The sequence below is a fragment of the Bos javanicus genome, chromosome 6, assembly GCF_032452875.1.
Source record: "Bos javanicus breed banteng chromosome 6, ARS-OSU_banteng_1.0, whole genome shotgun sequence".
NCBI lineage: Eukaryota > Metazoa > Chordata > Mammalia > Artiodactyla > Bovidae > Bos > Bos javanicus.
This window is the reverse complement of record NC_083873.1, coordinates 46,699,873-46,720,894: the sequence shown is the minus strand read 5'-3', so window position 1 is coordinate 46,720,894 and position 21,022 is coordinate 46,699,873. Positions and strand designations below refer to the sequence as shown.

Genomic DNA, 21,022 nt, shown 5'->3' with positions numbered 1-21,022 from the left:
TAACTAATAGATGATTTAACTAACAATGTAGTGCCCTATAACTAACAACTAGGAAAACAGTTTTCAGATATGTGTGCAAAATTTTAAATATTCAATCAAATAAATGCTAGGTTATGAACCAAGTCTCAGTTAAATTCAGTTCAGTTACTCAGTTGTGTCCGACTCTTTGTGACCCCATGAATTGCAGCATGCCAGGCCTCCCTGTCCATCACCAACTCCCAGAGTTCACTCAAATTCACGTCCATTGAGTCGGTGATGCCATCCAGCCATCTCATCCTCTATTCCCTTCTCCTCCTGCCCCCAATCCCTCCCAGCATCACAGTCTTTTCCAATGAGTCAACTCTTCGCGTGAGGTGGCCAAAGTACTGGAGTTTCAGTTTTAGCATCAGTCCATCCAAAGAACACCCAGGACTGATCTCCTTTAGAATGGACTGGTTGGATCTCCTTGCAGTCCAAGGGACTCTCAAGAGTCTTCTCCAATACCACAGTTCAAAAGCATCAATTCTTCAGCGCTCAGCTTTCTTCATAGTCCAACTTTCACATCCATACATGACTACTGGAAAAACCATAGCCTTGACTAGACAGACCTTTGTTGGCAAAGTAATGTCTCTGCTTTTGAATATGCTATCTAGGTCATAACTGAATATGCTATTCAACATAATTGAATATGCTATTCAGGTCATAACTTTCCTTCCAAGGAGTAAGTGTCTTTTAATTTCATGACTGCAGTCACCATCTGCAGTGATTTGGGAGCCCCAAAAAATAAAGTCTGACACTGTTTCCACTTTTTCCCCATCTATTTCCCATGAAGTGATGGGACCAGATGCCAGGATCTTCGTTTTCTGAATGTTGAGCTTTAAGCCAACTTTTTCACTCTCCACTTTCACTGTCATCAAGAGGCTTTTTAGTTCCTCTTCACTTTCTGCCATAAGGGTGGTGTCATCTGCATATCTGAGGTGATTGAGATTTCTCTCGGCAATCTTGATTCCAGCTTGTGCTTCTTCCAGCCCAGTGTTTCTCATGATGTACTCTACATAGAAGTTAAATAAGCAGGGTGACAATATACAGCGTTGACGTACTTCTTTTCCTATTTGGAACCAGTCTGTTGTTCCATGTCCAGTTCTAACTGTTGCTTCCTGACCTGCATATAGGTTTCTCAAGAGGCAGGTCAGGTGGTCTGGTATTCCCATCTCTTTCAGAATTTTCCACAGTTTATTGTCATCCACACAGTCAAAGGCTTTGGCATAGTCAATAAAGCAGAAATAGATGTTTTTCTGGAACTCTCTTGCTTTTTCCATGATCCAGCAGATGTTGGCAATTTGATCTCTGGTTCCTCTGCCTTTTCTAAAACCAGCTTGAACATCTGGAAGTTCACGGTTCACATATTGCCAAAGCCTGGCTTGGAGAATTTTGAGCATTACTTTACTAGTGTGTGAGATGAGTGCAATTGTGCGGTAGTTTGAGCATTCTTTGGCATTGCCTTTCTTTGGGATTGGAATGAAAACTGACCTTTTCCAGTCCTGTGGCCACTGTTGAGTCTTCCAAATTTGCTGGCATATTGAATGCAGCACTTTCACAGCATCATCTTTCAGGATTTGAAATAGCTCCACTGGAATTCCATCACCTCCGCTAGCTAGGAAAATAGTTTTCATACATGTGTGCAAAATTTTAAATATTCAATCAAATAAATGCTAGGTTATGAACCAAGTCTCAGGAGATACCAAAGAATAAATGTTATACAGGTGCAAGTCTCTAACCAGGATACAATTAGAAATTGATAAGTGAAGATATTTTTAAAAAATTAAGGACCAAATAAACAACTAAACAAGCACACTACATTTGGAAACGAAAACATATACTCCCAGGTAATTAATATCTCAAGGAAGAGACATTTTAAAAGTTGGAAACATTTTTAAAACTAGATGACGATCAAACTACACGTATCAAAACTCGTAGGTTCAGTTAAAGTGGTTCTCGGAGGGAAATCTATAGCCATAAAATCATATATTAGCAAAATGGGAAGCCTGAAAATTCATAAACCATTTTGAAAACAACTTGGCAACAACTCTTAAGAAATGCTTTCCCAACAACTTAGAGATTTCTAGGTGTCCACCCAGAGAAACTCTCCAAGTCAGGAAGAAGGAGACAGAGATAAGGATACTCACTGCAGTTTGTTTGCAAGAGCGTAAGAGCAGAAAGAAATGGCAACCCACTCCAGTTTTCTTGCCTGGAGAATCCAGGGACAGGAGAGCCTTGTGGGCTGCCGTCTATGGGGTCTCACAGAGTCGGACACGACTGAAGCGACTTAGCAGCAAGAGCAGAAAGCACCTATCTTGGCAGAAAAATGGATAAACTGTAGTTTACTGCCTTGTGTGTGTTCCCTCATTAAGGTGTGTCCGACTCTTTCCAAACCCATGGACTGCAGCATGCCAGGCTGCCCTGTCCTTCACTGTTTCCTGGAGTTTGCTCAAACTCATGTCCATTGAGTTGGCGATGCTATCTAACCATCTCTTCCTCTGCCACCCTCTTCTTTTTTGGCCTTCAGTCTTTCCCAGCATCAGGGTCTTTTCCAATGGGTCAGCTCTTCACATCAGCTGGCCAGAGTACTGGGGCTTCAGTTTCACCATCAGCCCTTCCAGTGCATATTCAGGGTTAATGTGCTTTAGGATTGACTGGTTTGATCTCCTTGGAGTCCAAGGGACTCAAGAATTTTCTCCAGTACCATAATTTGAAAGCATCGATTCTTCAGCGCTCAGCCTTCTTTATGGTCCAACTCTCACATCCATACATGAGTACTGGAAAAACCATAGCTTTGACTACACGGGCCTTGTTGGCAAAGTGATGTCTCTGCTTTTTAATATGCTGTCTAGGTTTGTCATAGCTCTCCTTCCAAGTAAAAAGCATCTTTTAATTCTGTGACTGTAGTCACCATCCACAGTGATTTTGGAGCCTAAGAAAATAAAATCTGTCACTGCTTCCACTTTTCCCCCTTCTATTTGCCATGAAGTGATGGGACTGGATGCCACAATCTTAGTTTATTATTACAATACATAAATAAATATACTGTGGTTAACTCATATTAAACCGTTTTAGTGAATTTAATTAATCTGTATATAAACATGGAAATTCTCTGAAACATATTGGTGAGCAAAAAGTTGTGAAATGATACTTACAGAGTGATCATATTTATGTACATTTTTAAATAACCAATTGTATCTACTGCTTACAGCTATAGCTGCATGTAATAAAAGTACAAAAGGCTTTAGAAGACACACAACAACTTCAGTAGGAAGGGGAGATGACTTATTTTCTTTTTTCAGAGAAAAAGAAAGATGAATAAAGCAAAATGTTATCTTCATAGTAAATAAGTAATTTATTTTCAGCATTTTTAAGCATATCTGAAGAGCTTTATAGTAAGAAATTTTAAATAAATTGCTACTACAATTCTACTATAAATATTTAGTAGACACTATAAAGGTCATAGGAAAACAACTATTACCTGTTCTCCTATCCACACAGAGCTAACCTTTGATAATATTTTCTTTTTTTATTTGTACATACTTAAACATATACAACATTATTCTGTATACGGTTCTATAATCTTTTGTTTGGCACTTAGCATACCACAGGCAGGTCTCCTTGTCATTACTTCACACTCAGACAATTTACCGCACATCCATGGTGCAGATTTAAAACTGCTTTAAAGAATATATAATGAAGACCCTTCATTCTACCCTAGACGCTAGTACTGCTGCCAAGAGTTTATCTATCAGGTCTAGAAATTATGCTTTCTGTCCCTAAACAAAGTATTACTTTTGTGCCACTGGGTGGAGACAGAGCTCTCAAAGTGTAATCTCTGGTATAACTTATTTTCCACAGATAATAAAATTCAGCATTTCTAAAACATCATACTGAATTTAAAATCAGTTCTTGTACTTTCTTATTTTTAAAAGTTCAGATTTCCCTGTATATCACAATCATAAAGAAATTATTCACATTTGGTTGTAAGTTTTGTTTTAAATGCACATGTAGATATCTCGTCCTAATCAAAAAGTACTTTAAAAAAAAGGGAAAGAAAAAAACTTGTTAATTTTAGGGAATACATATATACATACTTCTGTTATTGAATAATGTTTCTAAGGAGAAACTGTAACTGAAAAGCTATCATTTTCAAACAAAACCATATACTTACAAATCAGTATGCATATGGCAAGCTTAAAGGCAGCCTAAGGGCACATAATTCTGACAAACAAGTTAACAGCAGAGGGGCCCACATCTAGATAAAACTCTGCAGTCCTCACTATTCTGCAGCATGTGGAGGTAAAGTGACTGGGGTCACACACGTGCAGTATGTAAGTGCAGTGAAGACTGCATACAATCTGCCCTCTCCCCTGTTCCTCTTGTAAGAGGTTAATGTCTCCCCAATCTGCTTGTATTACCTGTCTACCATTAAACTAGATAATTAAAATCACAGATATGAACACAAGCAAATAAGTCACTAATTATTTGCAAATTTAGGGCTTTATTTCATAAAATTGCTTTAAAATTAGAACACTTTCTAAATCTTAACTTTTAGGAAAGCTCTATCAACTGACAGAAAAATTCAAACTGGAAAATCGTCATATATCATGATTTGTCTCAAATCTCTGTGTAAGTTTTCAACTGATCAATGATTAAATTTTGTGCTCCATTCTTTGGAATCTTGTTCTATATATACTGTTTCAAAAGGGTTACAAAGATTGGGAAAATGTATCAGATAAGCAATAATAAGGATAAATAGTTCTTCAAATAATTTCTAATGTAAGAAATACATATTTTAAATTTAATCTCTGTAACTTTGCAAAAATTCCAAATATTAATAAATTATAAAATATTAAAACTTTACCTTTCTACCAAAATGTAGAAACATTGTAAACATCTTCAAAGAATAGAGCATAACAAAGCAATTATAATGAAAACTGTACATGTTAAAACCACCTCTGGGAGAAGCACCACCTTCTAGCAACAAAAAGATATATTTTATAAACATAAACACATTTAACTTTGTTTAAAGTTGAATGGATTTAGTGCTTTATGAGTTAAATACAGCAGGATAATATTCTCAAATAAAAAGAATTGGAAAAGCAAAACAAAATACTATGAAACATGCCTATTGGGACAGCAACTCAATTTAAAATACACTGACTGGCTCAAAGTCACAGAGCTGGTTAGTGAGTGGCAGAGCTAGGATTGGAGCTTAGGTTTCTAAGGCCTTCCGCTAATTTTTAGTTTCTACTATAGATAATGCTATCATATGAAAGGATGTTTTGTCTCAAAGTTCAGCATTTCATTCATACAATGACTCAGCATGTATGATGTGCTATTATATATGCGTACATACATATGTATACCATACATACCTTATATAGTATTCTCAAACAGTAAACACAATGAACAAAAAGAAAAAAAAATGAAGAATTAACTAAATTTTTATTATAGATTTCAAAGCAAATGATTCATAAAAGGTATGGTACAAAGTTAATTGTTAAATTGTATCAGCTCTTTTTTGAACTAACCACTTACCTGGAAACTGTGACACTATTGGGGGTGTATCTTCATCTAAATCATCTACTCCTCCAGCTATGGGATAGGGTGGAATGGAGACTCTGGGCATCACCACCCAGCTGTGATCACAATAAAGGGAAGAGGTGAGGCTGGGGAGTCCCGAGTTATGGGCTATCTGAAAGCCACAGATCTTCTCTATCTGTTGCCAGCGAAAAAGTCGTTCTCGTAAACAAGTTGTCAACTCAGAAAGAGCTTTCCTGGAAAAGCCAATATAGGAATTACTTCTTGCATCAAAAAGTCTTTAATACAGCACTGAAAACAGGCAACTATATCAGCAGACCAAGGCAGTTAACCAATTTCCAAAAGAAATTATCCCCTCTTAGAATGAGCACAAAGGATATAAGAGAACATGATTAAATGACAAATGAAACCATAAATTGTCTATAAATAACAAATTAAAATTAAAAATTATCTATAATTACAAATTAAGACAAATTGTCTATAAATTTCTACACAATAAAAATAGACAGATAACTGCAATAAGATTCTTACTTTGCTTCCAGAATTTTGTGGTCTACCTCATCTAAGGAGGAGCTATGTGCAACATGTAGAGTTCCAAAGACTGTGCTCCTCTTCTTTTTAATTTTCTCTGCCTACAAGCCCAAGGAGAGAAAAATAAGGCTCAGTTTGGGGGAAAAAACACACACTAATAAGGTTTATTTTGTCTTGAATATATTAATAATTATAAAATCAATGGAGAATTATTAGCCAAGACATAGCCCTATTTTCTAAAAAAGGAAAACAGATGAGGGAGAAAGCATGCTTTCCTAAGCCAAACCCTGTTCTGGAGAATTTTTTCTCTTTATTTCCATGGATCAGAAAGACCTGAATCTTCTATTTAAAACTAGAAGAACATAAACTATATCCTACTGCAATGGCGGTGTTAGTGAATGCACTGAGTTTTTTATTGTTCTTTTTCACTAGAAATCAGAATAAGACTCAATAATTTCACACAATTATTAATAGTCAGACATTAATTTCTAGTAACTACTAACCTGAATCAGATATGAAGCAGCAACCTAGAGGAGAAAAGCTCTGTATAAAACATTTATGATCATGATAGTAGGGATGATTTTTAAATGATACTAAGGTCATTCTGAAAGGTGTACCCTTCTCTTAAAAAAGTAACTTTACTCTTCAGCCTATGATTACAAGAGTCAATCTACCCACTAAGTTCCAATTCATGAAAGAATCTGTGATACTAAAAATTTTATTCAGGCCTTTACACACCAACTGGTTAATCCCTTTAGAAATGTTAGTAAGTTTAGTCGATATAGTCGAGTACCTCATCCTTAGCAATAGCTAGCTGCATTTCAGCATTCTGTCTTTTTATATTGTAGTACTGGACTTCTACTTCATGTGTTAGCTGAAGCCATTTTTGAAGTGCATCTGGAACAGACCAGCTGCTTCTGAGTTCAAATTCTTTTTCCGCCTTTTTTAGAGCCATTCGAACCTGAGAGGGAGGGAGGGAAAAAAAAAAGAGAAGGAGGAGGAGGAGCGGAGGAGAGGGAGGTACAAAGAGATGCAAAGGAAAGTGGCAGAAGTTGGAGACAGAAATTTCTCTTTTTTAAAACTATTTAAATTAAGTTTAAAAAAAAAAGAAATTAAGATTTTTTTAAGTACCAGAATTAAAAGAAAAAAGCTATTTGAATTATACTCTTTGTAAAATCAGTCTAAAATGATATTTCTAACATTAAAACAAAAGTTAAAGATTTAAGTACATCTTAAACTCACTAAGCAAGGTTGTAAAAAGCCAGAGGGTGAGAGGGAGCTTACATCTCTCTTAGGTTGCAATACTGCATTTTCACATTTTACAACAGCCAGACTCAACTGAGAGACAAAAACCCAGGGCATGTACCAACTGAAATGGATAGTATTTTTCTCATAACGTGTTTTTTTTGTTTGTTTATGGACAGGATATGAAGAAGTATCCAAAACAGGGTGAATACTTGTCCTATTACCCCATCTAATGTTCCCAGAAGACTCTGCTGGGAACTATACACTATAGAGACTCTGCTGGGAACTATAAACTATAATTATACACTCATTTTTTAAGTAATTATACCATTTTAAAAAAGGTTTTCAGTAATCTTCTTTATGCCAGTTATTCCTCATTGTTATGAGCACATCTGCCTCTTATAGTCTGTTTTATATCACCTCTATTTAATTTTTTCCTGCTTCTGACAGATCAAAAAGTAGATAAATTAACACCTGCAGACCAAATGTAAATTTCAAGAAAACAGACTGTGAGTGAGATTCATCTTGATTTTTCCAAGGGAAACTATGAATAGCTTCAGTGTCAGAATGTGTAAGTTTTTCTTCTAGTCAACTTTTAGGGAAGGCAGACAACAAACAGAAAATTAAAATGCTTAGTGTGTGAGTCTGTGAGGTGGCATTAAGTGCTAACAAAAAACCTCTTAGGGACAGTCTAAGAAAATGACACAGAGGAAGAGATAACCTATTCTAGGAATGATTCATTTAAAAACTAGCAAGAGCTCAAGCTAAGGATGTGTAAAGATACATGGTGGAATTTATGAAATTATGCACACATATTCAAGACCTTCAGACATCCTTCGGGAGCACCAAAACTGCAAATTAATTTTTCCAAAGTTAAGTAAACTGAAACTTCATTCCTAAACTAATGTGCAAAGGAATGTCTGATCTGATAAAATCTAATTTATTTAAATAAATCTTACATGCCAGAGTAAACTAGAATACTAGACACAAATTTCTGATAAAGAGAACAGCTGTCAGATACTACAAGAAAAAAAATGTAGAAAAATATTTTTTAAAACTTTTTCAAGTTTCCTAAAAACTTTCTGAAACTCTAAAACCATCAGACAGGAAGTAAATAATTCAAAATGTAGACATTAACAGGGAAAGTAAAACAACACTTACTTAAGACAAATCATAAGCAACACTTGCCTGACGTGATTAGCTATGCAATATGCTTGGGACAATACAGTGCTTAATAAGACAGCTGGCAGGGCCCTGCGGCGTCCTTGCTAATCTCTCAAGAAAGAAGCTGAGCTCAGGTCCTGTGACACGGAGTTCTATGTAACACTACAAAGTGAAGGTCACACGCCCGTCTTCTTATAAAGCTAAAATTTCTGTACATTTTCATTGTCATGTAAGTATACAGATAATCTGAACAAATTCACTCATGTTTTTCTCATTAAGATTTTCCTTAATGTTGTGTCCATAAATGTATTTCCCCCAAAGAGCTCAATAAAGAGGGATATAGATGCAGTGAAAATTGAATAATAGTTTTTACAATGATGAATTAAGTTGTTTCAAAATACAATAATTATATAATCTTTGTGTCTTAGGACTAAAACAGTACTAAAAACATGGTATCACACATAAAAACAACCTAAGTATCTGAAAACATGGCTTCTGGACCTGACTTTATGATTTATACCTCTGTGAGCTTCTTTCAGAAAGGCAATGCCAAAGAATGCTCAAACTACCGCACAATTGCACTCATCTCACACACTAGGAAAGTAATGCTCAAAATTCTCCCAGCCAGGCTTCAGCAATACGTTAACCGTGAACTTCCTGATGTTCAAGCTGGTTTTAGAAAAGGCAGAGGAACCAGAGATCAAATTGCCAGCATCTGCTGGATCATGGAAAAAGCAAGAGAGTTCCAGAAAAACATCTATTTCTGCTTCATTGACTATGCAAAAGCCTTTGACTGTGTGGTTGACAATAAACTGTAGAAAATTCTGAAAGAGATGGTAATACCAGACCACCTGACCCGCCTCTTAAGAAATCTGTATGCAGGTAAGGAAGCAACAGTTAGAACTGGACATGGAACAACAGACTGGTTCCAAATAAGAAAAGGAGTTCATCAAGGCTGTATATTGTCACCCTGTTTATTTAACTTATATGCAGAGTACATCATGAGAAACTCTGGGCTGGAAGAAACACAAGCTGGAATCAAGATTGCTGGGAGAAATATCAATCACCTCAGATATGCAGATGACACCACCCTTATGGCAGAAAGTGAAGAGGAACTAAAAAGCCTCTTGATGACAGTGAAAGTGGAGAGTGAAAAAGTTGGCTTAAAGCTCAACATTCAGAAAACGAAGATCATGGCATCCGGTCCCATCACTTCATGGGAAATAGATGGGGAAACAGTGGAAACAGTGTCAGAGTTTATTTTTCTGGGCTCCAAAATCACTGCAGATAGTGACTGCAGCCATGAAATTAAAAGACGCTTACTCCTTGGAAGGAAAGTTATGTCCAACCTAGATAGCATATTCAAAAGCAGAGATATTACTTTGCCAACAAAGGTCCATCTTCTAAAGGCTATGGTTTTTCCTGTGGTCATGTATGGATGTGAGAGTTGGACTGTGAAGAAAGCTGAGAGCCAAAGAATTGATGCTTTTGAGCTGTGGTGTTGGAGAAGACTCTTGAGAGTCCTTTGGACTGCAAGGAGATCCAACCAGTCCATTCTGAAGGAGATCAGCCCTGGGATTTCTTTGGCGGGAATGATGCTGAAGCTGAAACTCCAATACTTTGGCCACCTCATGTGAAGAGTTGACTCATTGGAAAAGACTCTGATGCTGGGAGGGATTGGGGGCAGGAGGAGAAGGGGACGACAGAGGATGAGATGGCTGGATGGCATCACTGACTCGATGGACGTGAGTCTGAGTGAACTCCGGGAGTTTGTGATAGACAGGGAGGCCTGGCGTGCTGCGATTCATGGGGTCGCAAAGAGTCGGACACAACTAAGCAACTGAACTGAACTGAAACGAGCTTCTTTCTTTCCTTTCTGAGGCTTATTGTTTCATGTATAACAGGAGTACTATGACTTGTCCTGATTTTAAGTTTCTTAAGACTTTAAGAACAAAATAATTTATGTATTTAAACCACACAAAATATAGTGGTACTATTATTCATCCAAAAGCTCTTGTTTAACGGATATTAACAAAATATATACCAGTTTTTCTGCCTTTTAATTTTGAGGAGTTGATTACCCATCACATAAAATACAATAAAGCTTTAAACTATGTGGAATTGTGGATTATGTGACATAATATGTAAATTAATTTCCCAGTTAAACTTACTTCTATAAACAAAGCTTTTAATAGCAGTATGGGAAAACATGGACTTTGGAATAAGACGCATGTAATCATCTTCCCTTAGCCACATAATAGCTGTGTTACCTATGGCAAGTTATTTAACTTCTCTGCGTACACATCTCATCTGTAAATGAGAATGTATCTATGTACAGTGAGGATTAAAATTTATGAGCAAACCATTTGCAATGATGTACACAGCATAAAGTTTTGGCACACAGTAAGCACTCATAAAATTGTGTTTCTTGTTACCATAATCATATAGGATAGAGTTCTTTTTAAATACCCAATTCTCTCCTTTACACTTAGTGACTGAGGATCTCATTAGGATCATTAAGTTTGTGCTGGGTTGTAATATCCTGGTAATCTTAGGGTCTACCATGGAGTGCAAGGCCTTGAGGCTCCAAACCTCAGACTAGAATACTTGTGATTAAGAGGTCCTTCCTTACATGGTGCCTTTTCCTCTCGCTGAGAGGCAGTCTCCATTATAACATGCTATCAGTTTATGTCTCTATAGAAGATTTCCCTCTACTGCTTTCTGATTTGTTCTTTCTTATCTGCAAAGATCAGAAAAACAGTTAACAAACGTTTTAGTTTAGCACTGGGAACAAACCAAGACTTGAATTCTCATTGAGAAGAGGTATGGAGTTGTCACAGAAGTAAAAAACATAAAATTAATTCTCAAACACAGGCTAATTTTAGCTAGGCCTTTTTTGTGAACTCCTTGTTTCTTTACTACATTCTGTAGAAAGAAGGTTCTGTCAGGTAAACAGGACCAGACTGAAAAATAAGTCTAAGAGTCATTTTAGAGAACAAACTCCTTACAGGGAAAAGACTCAAAAGACAATGTCTAGGGTATGAGAGAAAGAAAAGTTAACAGTTAACAAAAGAGATAGCTGCATTCAGTCAGACAAGTCCTACCAAAAATGACAATCCTGAAGAACTAGTACCATACACTGAACATTTTCTGATGAGTTTAAGTTTAAACTGAAACTCATTCATAACTTAATTTTTATTTCATATTTAGCACCTGACTGAGAAGGCAACAGTGCATAAAGCAAAGTGGGAGGCAGAATACCTAAGTTCTTGGCCCTCTCTTATGAGTCACTCTCTAAACTTGAACACACTTTCTTGTCTTCATTTTGTTCCTCAGATTCTTTATCAGTAAACAAAGGGTCAAAGTCAGAAGAAGGAGATGACATTATGGAAGCAGAGGTTGGAGCAACAGGCTTTGAAGAGGAAGGAAGGAGCCATGAGCCAAGAAATGCAGGCAGCCTCTAGAAGTTGGACAAGGCAAGGAAACAGATCCTCCCCAGAGCCTCCAGAAGGAATGCAGCCTTGTAGACCTATTTTAGACTCTGACTGCAAGAACCCTAAGATAATCACGATGTGTTGTTTTAAGCTACTAAGTTTGTGGTAATTTTTTATAGCAGAATTAGAAAACTAATACATCTACCTATGAAGATATTCTCCTGCGACCTCCCCACCTTCTCTGAAGGATAGTGCAATGCCTGAATTCCATCCTGAGTAAATGCACAGTAGAAGCAGACACTGGAAAGGACACCTTTTGGACAACTTCAAAATCTGTAGCACAGAATGTTCTAAAACCATCTAACAGGATTCAAATGGATTTTTAATAGAGATTATTAACATGAGCAGAGAAGTTTAACATTACACATACTAATACTTTACTACTAGGTTATAGTCAGAAACTGAGACATACTACAGATGTTAAATAAACATCTTAGGTTTACTCAAGACAACATGGTATGGGCTAGGACTTCATGAATGAGTGAACATAATGCTAACTTTATCTTTTAGTTGGTTCTTTGTTTTTTGCTGTATGAACTCTGCCCAATGCTAACAATATGGACAGGTGACCCTATTACTGACCAAGGAAGAATATACGATGGAACAAATCTAGGAGACTGAACAAAATTAAAAAAAAAAATCCTCAGAGTAACAATACAAATTTCCTCACAAACTCTTCTTAAAAATGTAAATACCTGTTCCAATTCCTGCTCTGCATACTGACGTCTACTCAGTTCACATTCAGCTCCCTCCCTCAGCTCTCTCAGTCGAAAAGCTTCTTCCTTTGCGTAATTGATTTCATCCATCATTTTGCGCTCCAGATTTTGCTTTTCTACAGCAACATTTCTGTTCTCTTCCTGTGCCTTTTCAAGCCTTACAGAATAAACATGAAAATTCCTCACAAAAGTTTCCAAAACTTCATTATTTTAGTGAAGAATAAATATGTATCAAGCAATAATATACATGTTTTGATCAAAATTCGCAGCCATTTCTATTAATCTTAAATTTGGACAAAAAAAATCAGGTAACATACTAGATAGCTATTTGGTTTATCTTGGCCTAAAAATACAGAAATAGCATGGAAATACTCTTCAGGAAAAAGACTTTTCAAAAATTGATAATTATTTAAGTCATGTTTAAAATAAAATTTAACTACACATGTAATTCTACCTACATTTGATTTCCACTTGTCTTCTACCCATTTATTCCCTAATGCATATCTTTTTAATAAATTTGTAATTAGGACCTTTCTAAAAATGTGAAATGAAGTGTACACACAATTCCTGACATATGTATCAATCTAAATACAAACGCATAAGCACATGCCCACATTACATATTCACAAACTGTATGGTCCCACATAAACAAGATTTATAGCCTTTTTTATCTACTCACCTCTCTTGTAAGTCCATTAGACTTTGCTCTGCAGTTTGTAGACTCTCTAAGTCTTTCATCATTTTTGCAACATGCTCTTTTGATGTCTTATTCTGCGTATAAGCAAACCAACACCCTCCAACACCAATTACTATAGAAACTGTAAGTATAAAATCCTTCATCCAGTTATGAGGAGGGCCTATAAAGAGAATTACAAATGGCAAATTAATCTATCACAAAATCTCAATACACATGGCCACTTAATTTAAAAAGTAGTAGATATCTAAAAACAAAATATGAAGATGTTCCTCCCATATATAAGCCCCAGCCTTTTACAAATTTTTTCTTCAAATAATCAATGAGTTTATGATAACTACCTGATATACTACACCTATAGGAGGCAGGGGCTTCCCCAGTGGCTCAGTGGTAAAGAATCTGGTTGCAATGCAGGAAATGCAGTTTCGTTCCCTGGGTCAGGAAGGTCCCCTGGAGGAGGAAATGGCAACCCACTCCAGTATTCTTGCCTGGGAAATGCCATGGACAGAGAAGCCTGGCGGGCTATAGTCCATGGGGTCACAAAAGAGCTGGAAATGACTGAGCAACTAAACCACAACAACAGGGGGCATAACCCCACATGGATGCACTACACCCCTGCTGGTACAGGAGTTAGTGACAAAAATCCTGGAGCATTCTGAAAAAGCACAGTATCTCCAATCACATACACAGGAATGGTCCTCTATGGGGTGAAGAGTCATAACGAGTATCACCATCACCAGCCCAACTCCTTCCTTCAGACAGTTAGGTAGTGGCCACGCTATAATACAAAAACTGAAACCCTAATCATTCACCAGAAAGCTTTCTTCCGAAGCATGTAGCCACATAACTAGTTAGGATTAATTAGTGATTCTCAACTGAGAGGGACACTTCCCTCCAGCAGACATTTGACAATTTTTGCTTGTCACAATTCGGGAAGTGGAAGTAGGGCTATTTGCTACTGGTATCCAGTAGGCAGAGGCCAGGGATGTTGCTAAACACCCACTAATGTACAAAATAATCTCTTTCCCGCTCCCACTCTGCTGATAACAAAGAATTATCTGGGAATTATACAGCCTAGAATGCAAATAGTGGCAAGGTTGAGAAACCACGGGTCAAATGATCACGACAACCCATGTTTTAGGTGGTTTTTTGCCAGAGAGATCTGGGTGACTCGAGGGAAACAGGTGCCAGGGACAGATGTAACCCCCACACTTACTTGTTTCTAAAGTAAGGAGTCAGGAGCCAGGGCCTATTGTCTTCAGTAATACAAAACACAGAAACCGCTAGTCAAATAATTTCCTAGTTTATCTCTGAATGCAGGGGCTCAATTGAGGGATGCAGGGTAACTAATAAAACATGATGTATTATTTGATGTATTGCAAAGAGATTACAGGTGTTCAGTGAAAAACTGCCTAGCTGCCCATACCTCTGGCAGGAAGGAGATATTTTCCATGTTCGACAAGATGAAGAGCTCCACAGAAATGAAAAGTTCTCATGCTTATAAGCCTACGGTTCATGTATGTTTACATGGTGTGATAAACAGCATGTTCCATGCCAGAGATCCTCAGCGCTACATATTTTCAGAGCAGATACCCTCACCTACAGTGAAAGAGATTCTCTCCTCACTCTTTGGCAGAAGGCTAAAGTCTCAAAAGGATTTGTTTTTATTCTGCCTCAGGCTGAGAGGTTCAGCTCAGGCTCTAGTTCAAATATGAGACTTATTCAGGCTGAACTATAATCACCAGAAATAATAATAAAAAGAGGGACAAGTCTCTAACTATACAACAAATACCATGAATTGGTAAGGATTTCAGTGAAAACTCCTTTAAAATGTATCTCTATTCACTGGATACTGCTAGTTTTTTTTTTTTTTTAATAATCTTAATGTGGGTGTTCCAACCATAAGTTTCATTCACTCAAGTCATAATTCTAAGACAAACACATTAAAAAAGTAATGCATCATTAACTTCTAAACTAGTTTATTTATTAATACATTTATTTTCAACATTCTTTGAGACTAGTTTGGTTTCTTTACAAATGATAATACTGTTTGGCTTACAGAATAGTTTGTTCTTGGATCAATAAAATAAAAATATCCCCAATCAACCTCTATATAGAGACAAATGCTATAGTTTAATTCCTATTTTAACCAATAATTCACATGAAAAAACTAGAGTGACTCTCACAGAAGACAATCCCCAATAGATTCAGTTGAAAACTCAGGACAAGGAAAAGGTTAGAAAGGGTATCATCTCCATGGAATGCTTGGCATTTCAATAGTGTTCTATTTCCTAGGGTTTGTAATTCCCACCAACAGTGCATTTCCACCAACTCTCACAAAGGGGGGTTCCAGCTGTTTCACCAGCTGCTCTTTTAGCCTGAGCCAAAAAAGAACCACCAGTAAACTCATGGAATGCATCAAACCTCTCCAGTAACCCTTTTTTAAGCAGGGGCACCCCCAACGCAGTATCATAGAAATCTATAAGCCTCTTAACTGCAAAAACTGAGGTAAAATAAACATTAGTTTCTTCATTTATAATTTGTGAAAACCATTTTTCTAGAATTAGTCTTTCCGTTTTGAAAAATAAAATTCCTCTAAAATGTGTACTCTTCAAACAATTTCCCCCCAAAGCTTTCTGAAATCTGAAATTAAATGACGTAAACAAATTAAACTTCCCTTCTGGGAAGAAAGTATTCCTGTAAAGGTAAAGAAGAAGGCTTATTTTCCTTACAAATATGACAAAGCAATTTCTTAAATGTTCTTCCTCAGAACAATCAAATAATATTCTCCACCTTGTGCTTCTGCCAGAATAGTCTGTTCCTTTATACAGTTTCAAGCAGGCCTCTAGGGCCACTGTTTTTGATCTGTATCTTAAAAATCCTTTTCCTGGTAATTAATACAGTCCAGTTAGGATTTATTATTTCATGTCATCAAGATAGTGGGAATGCACCTTTTAAAAAAAGGACTCTAGTGAATATCGAACTATAATAACAAACATTAAAACTGCTATAGAGTTTTAAATCTAGAAATTTAATCAACTTACATATAGTTTTACAACTTTCTACATCAGTAACCAGCTTTGAAAATACCACACGGGATATTTCAATGACAGAAAATCTCATCCTATAAATCTTTTAAGATAGTATTATACTCTTATACCCAACAGAGGATTCTTCTGGTCTACTACCTTTCTTACTTTTTCCTTCTTTAAATAACAACAGATGATCTGATTACTCTTTTTCATCATATTTTGTGCGAGAGAATACTAACGCGTTAGAGGTCCGAACAAAACCACATCCAGCGCCTTGAGCTGAAGTTTTTGTCTATGACTCCGGTCGCTGATTTTCAACTGAGAGATCATAAATGAAAATTCATGCACTGCTATCCTGTTCATTTAAAAAAATACATATATATTAAAAATATTACTAGGATGTACACTTAAATATTTCAGCAACATACTTAATACTTATATATATTAGTGATGATTACTTTAAGAGTTCACCCAAGTGCAATTTAATACTTTATTATATGCAACAAAAACCTTTTCAGTGCAAGCTTAGCAGTGCAAAGACTTCTGTATGTCAATAATTTCATTGCTATATTGATGTTTTTGTTTTCTAAGGTTTCTTTATGCTATAAATTAATGTGATTCAGAAATTTATCAAATTCAAAATATTTTATGATTATTAAATTACCTCTGGCATTTCACCACCATTTCATAAACAACAAGAAAGTTGTAAGCAATTTACTTATTAACACAGCAGACTTAATCATTCTCAGTTTAGATCATATTCATTTTCTTTATAAATAGCATTTTAAAAACCTGTATCTTTACATTCTAATATTTAAACTATTTAAAAGTTCACTGAAGTCATAAATGAAAAGTAAAAAGTCATCGCTGGTTGGGGGAATAAATTGAAGAATATTTGTAATAAGAAGTATAGAACCATTTCACTAGCAATGAAGAAAGTCTGCAGGGTGCCAAAAGGCTCAGGTGAAATAAGGAAATAAAACTGCTTTGTTTTGGACTTCCAATCCAAGCAGGCCAGTAGTTAAGATGTCTTATCAACCAAGTGGGATACAAAGACGAATCTTATGACACAAAGTGTAATAATAATAATAAAACTGTTAATAACAATGACAATTAAAAAAATAAGCATGTATTATGTGCTGAGTACTGTGCCAAGAACTTTTCAAACTCAAAAAATTCTATAATATATGTAAAATTGCCATTTTATAAATGAGGAAACTATGGCAGTTGTAACTTGCCCAAGATGACATAATTAGTAAGAAGACAATTAGTAAGTAAGACAATCCCAATTATCTATGATTCCAATGACTGAACTCTGAACCTTTTATTTAGGAAAATTTCAGGTTACAGAACTCCTATGAGGTTTCCACAAAACTTTAGAGAGTAAAGAACTCTAACTTTCCCTATAGAAAATGCCTACATTCATCATCTCTGTGGGTAAACTTTTGTGTGTAAGCTCTTGTCACATCTTTAATATGACACTTATTAAAGTGCCTGAAGGCAAACTGTGTCTTATCTCTTTATCCCCAAACCTAGCATGGTGCTTGGCAAAAGTAGATGCTTGATAAATGTTTATGTAATAGATGAATGAATGCATGGATGGGGGCAAGAATGAATAGCAATACTATCAGTACACAAAATTTAAGAGAGACAATGAGATGAAGTAAAAACGAAACTATAAAACAGAATTTTATGCAAAGTTCAATATGAGTCCAGAGGTGGAAGGGATTCTACCTGAGTGGGTGAGGATGTCAGGGAAGTTCACACAGGTCTGAAAGGAATGAGGAGGCATGTGTCAGGTGAAGAGAGCCTTAGTATAAGCTCTGGTAACAGAATTACAGAATATAGAAAATACAGTAAAAGGTTTAAGATAACCATGACATGAAAACGAACATAGTTTTACCTACCTACTACAGATGTAATAGTATTTTAAAGTCACAGAAAGGAAACAAAATAATGAATTACTGTAGGTATGTGTACATTTGGAATGTGTAATACCTTTCTTATACATTCTTACAAATAGCTCTTATATCTACAGTTACACTGCAAAAAGCTTTGTGACGTAGGTAATTAATTGCTACTGCCCCTTTGAATGGACTCCTCTAATCTCTATCACCACATAAAAGGGGCTTGATGAAGACTATGCCAGTTTTTCTTTCCCCTCCATTCAAAAAGGCACCAGTAGGCTGACCTAAAAGTTTTCTTCTGTAGTAACATGTTCACTATTTTGAAAAACTTATCTTGATTAAGTGTGATGTTATCTCAACAATTCTACCAGAATTTGAGGTTATCTCTGATAACTTTCAGGCTTCCCAGATGGCTAAGTGGTAAAGAATCTGCCTGCAATCCAGGAGATGCAGGTTTGATACCTGGGTCTGGAAGGTCCCCTGGAGGAGGAAATAGCAACCCACTCCAGTATTCTTACCTGGGAAAGCCCATGGACAGAGGAGCCTGGTAGGCTACAGGCCATGGAGTCACAAAAGAGTTTGACATGACTTAGTGACTAAAAAACTGAAAATGTTTACTTTACTAAAACAAAAAAAAGTGGCCATAACATGTACAGTCAAAATATTGAGCAGCCTGTTTATTTCATGTTGTTATTATGTAAAGAAACTTTCCAAAGGACCACATAAGAAAAGTTGTATAAGTCACAGGGTTAACATAAACAACTTAAAAAACCCTAATCCCACCTTAATGCTCTACTATTCTGTTTTAACTTAGAAATGTGTCTTATTTAAAAAGCAAGAACTCAATTTTTTTTCTTCTTTCCAGCATCTAGTTGCACCATGAATATAAAAAAATACTTAATATGCACTTACTGATTTGACTCTTAACCCCATTAATTTCATCATTATAGTCATGTGCACAGTAAAATCAGAAATACTGATGCTCAGAATACATTTAAGGAGATATGGAAACTTTCAACTCAATCCAAAATACCAACTTCTAAGCAAAAAAAAGCTGTGTACTTAAATAAGATACATGCAGGCAAATTGATTAGAAATATGCATATAATAATAGACAACATTATTAAAGTCTTTTTTGATACAGAAACAATCTAAGTTTGAATGGAACATGAGCAATCTTGTAAGGGTCAAATTTCAGTGAAATTTCTGCAAATTTTAACATTTAAATCTTTAGTGATTATTAGGTTAACTAATGGAATTTTAAAATATAATTTAGAAAAGTAGTGACAATTAATTCCAGACATCTAAGGGATAAACTAGCATCTTATACTTTGGTATCAGATCTATCCAGGTTCAAATACTACCTGGGCAAAATATCTAAATTCTTTCTGACTTGGTTTCTTCAATCTATAAAATGGGAATAATAGTACATACTTAATTTTAACCTGAAGCTTAAATGAGATAACACAAAACATCTCTGTGTAATATACATTCAAAAATAATTACTATCATTTACCTTTTATTTATTAAACGTTTTTTTTGAGATTTAACTTACTGTCTCTAATATTAAGTGGTTTATTGCTGTTATTAAAAGAACAACAATTAAGAGATATCTGTACATTAATCCATTCAAATAGGTTTTCTCATATCAAATGAATAAGTTCTGTTACTTTTACCATAGGTTCAGAGGTTGGTCCTTTGATTTACCTAAGAAGAAGGCAATGGCACCCCACTCCAGTACTTTTGCCTAGAAAATCCCATGGACGGAGGAGCCTGATAGGTTGCAGTCCATGGGGTCACTGGAGTCGGACACGACTGAGCAACTTCACTTTGACTTTTCACTTTCATGCATTGGAAAAGGAAATGGCAACCCACTCCAGTGTTCTTGCCTGGAGAATCCCAGGGACGGGGGAGCCTGGTGGGCTGCCGTCTACGGGGTCGCAGAGTCGGACCCTATTGAAGCGACTTAGCAGTAGCAACAGCAGCAAAAAAGATATAGTTGACCCATCTTCTAATTCTCAAATTACTTTCTCTAGAAATAATTTTTTTCAAAGACCTGATTATTCAAGCAAGAAAAACTGATTAAAACTTACAAATTCATACCTTACAAGTGTCAGGGAATGGATATATTTATAATATTTTCTTTGAGTCCTTAGCCACAGAAGTAACTTAATTGAAAAGTGACCTTATTCTCTAGGAGTAGGAAAAAAAAAAACACTTGGATAATAAAGACCCACCTGGGAAGCGTTGTTCCTTTGACATTGTTGTCTCTAAAATTCTTCTCATATTGGGGTAGTTCAACAAATTCTATCAACCACTGAAGTGTGTCCTCAAGGGTCCAATTATGAACTACAAAAGATAAAAACAAAGAATATTTTAAACACATGTGCATTCAGAATTTATAAAAATTATATATATGTATATACATACATATATAACACTACTGTAACTTCAGAGGAAATAACGATGTTAGACTGAATTTTCAATTCAATCACTAATAAGTACTAAAATAATGTTTGGCATTATATGAGAAGCTCAAAACAATGGAGACATACCTCCTACCCTTAAGGGCTTACAATCTACAACAGAGAGGACACATAAAGGAAAAGAGAACAAAACATTAGCATGTTTAATTCTAAAATAAGAACCTATGCAAATTTGAACAGGATGAAAT

At 35.9% G+C, this 21,022-nt stretch overlaps 1 protein-coding gene across 3 annotated transcripts in view; it reads right to left on the bottom strand.

Moving 5' to 3' along the window:
* Positions 1 to 21,022, bottom strand: part of STIM2 (stromal interaction molecule 2) — a 182,436-nt gene that overhangs the window by 12,795 nt on the left and 148,619 nt on the right. Inside the window, exons 4-11 of one of the 3 annotated variants that reach the window (XM_061419858.1) lie at positions 20,586 to 20,697; positions 16,681 to 16,796; positions 13,395 to 13,572; positions 12,695 to 12,872; positions 6,890 to 7,057; positions 6,600 to 6,623; positions 6,097 to 6,197; positions 5,563 to 5,801 (exon numbers count right to left, since the gene is read on the bottom strand). In XM_061419858.1, the coding sequence (XP_061275842.1) occupies positions 5,563 to 5,801; positions 6,097 to 6,197; positions 6,600 to 6,623; positions 6,890 to 7,057; positions 12,695 to 12,872; positions 13,395 to 13,572; positions 16,681 to 16,796; positions 20,586 to 20,697 (1,116 nt within the window). The remainder of the gene's footprint in view (positions 1 to 5,562; positions 5,802 to 6,096; positions 6,198 to 6,599; positions 6,624 to 6,889; positions 7,058 to 12,694; positions 12,873 to 13,394; positions 13,573 to 16,680; positions 16,797 to 20,585; positions 20,698 to 21,022) is intronic. The other 2 variants (XM_061419859.1, XM_061419860.1) reach the window with 2 other exon arrangements.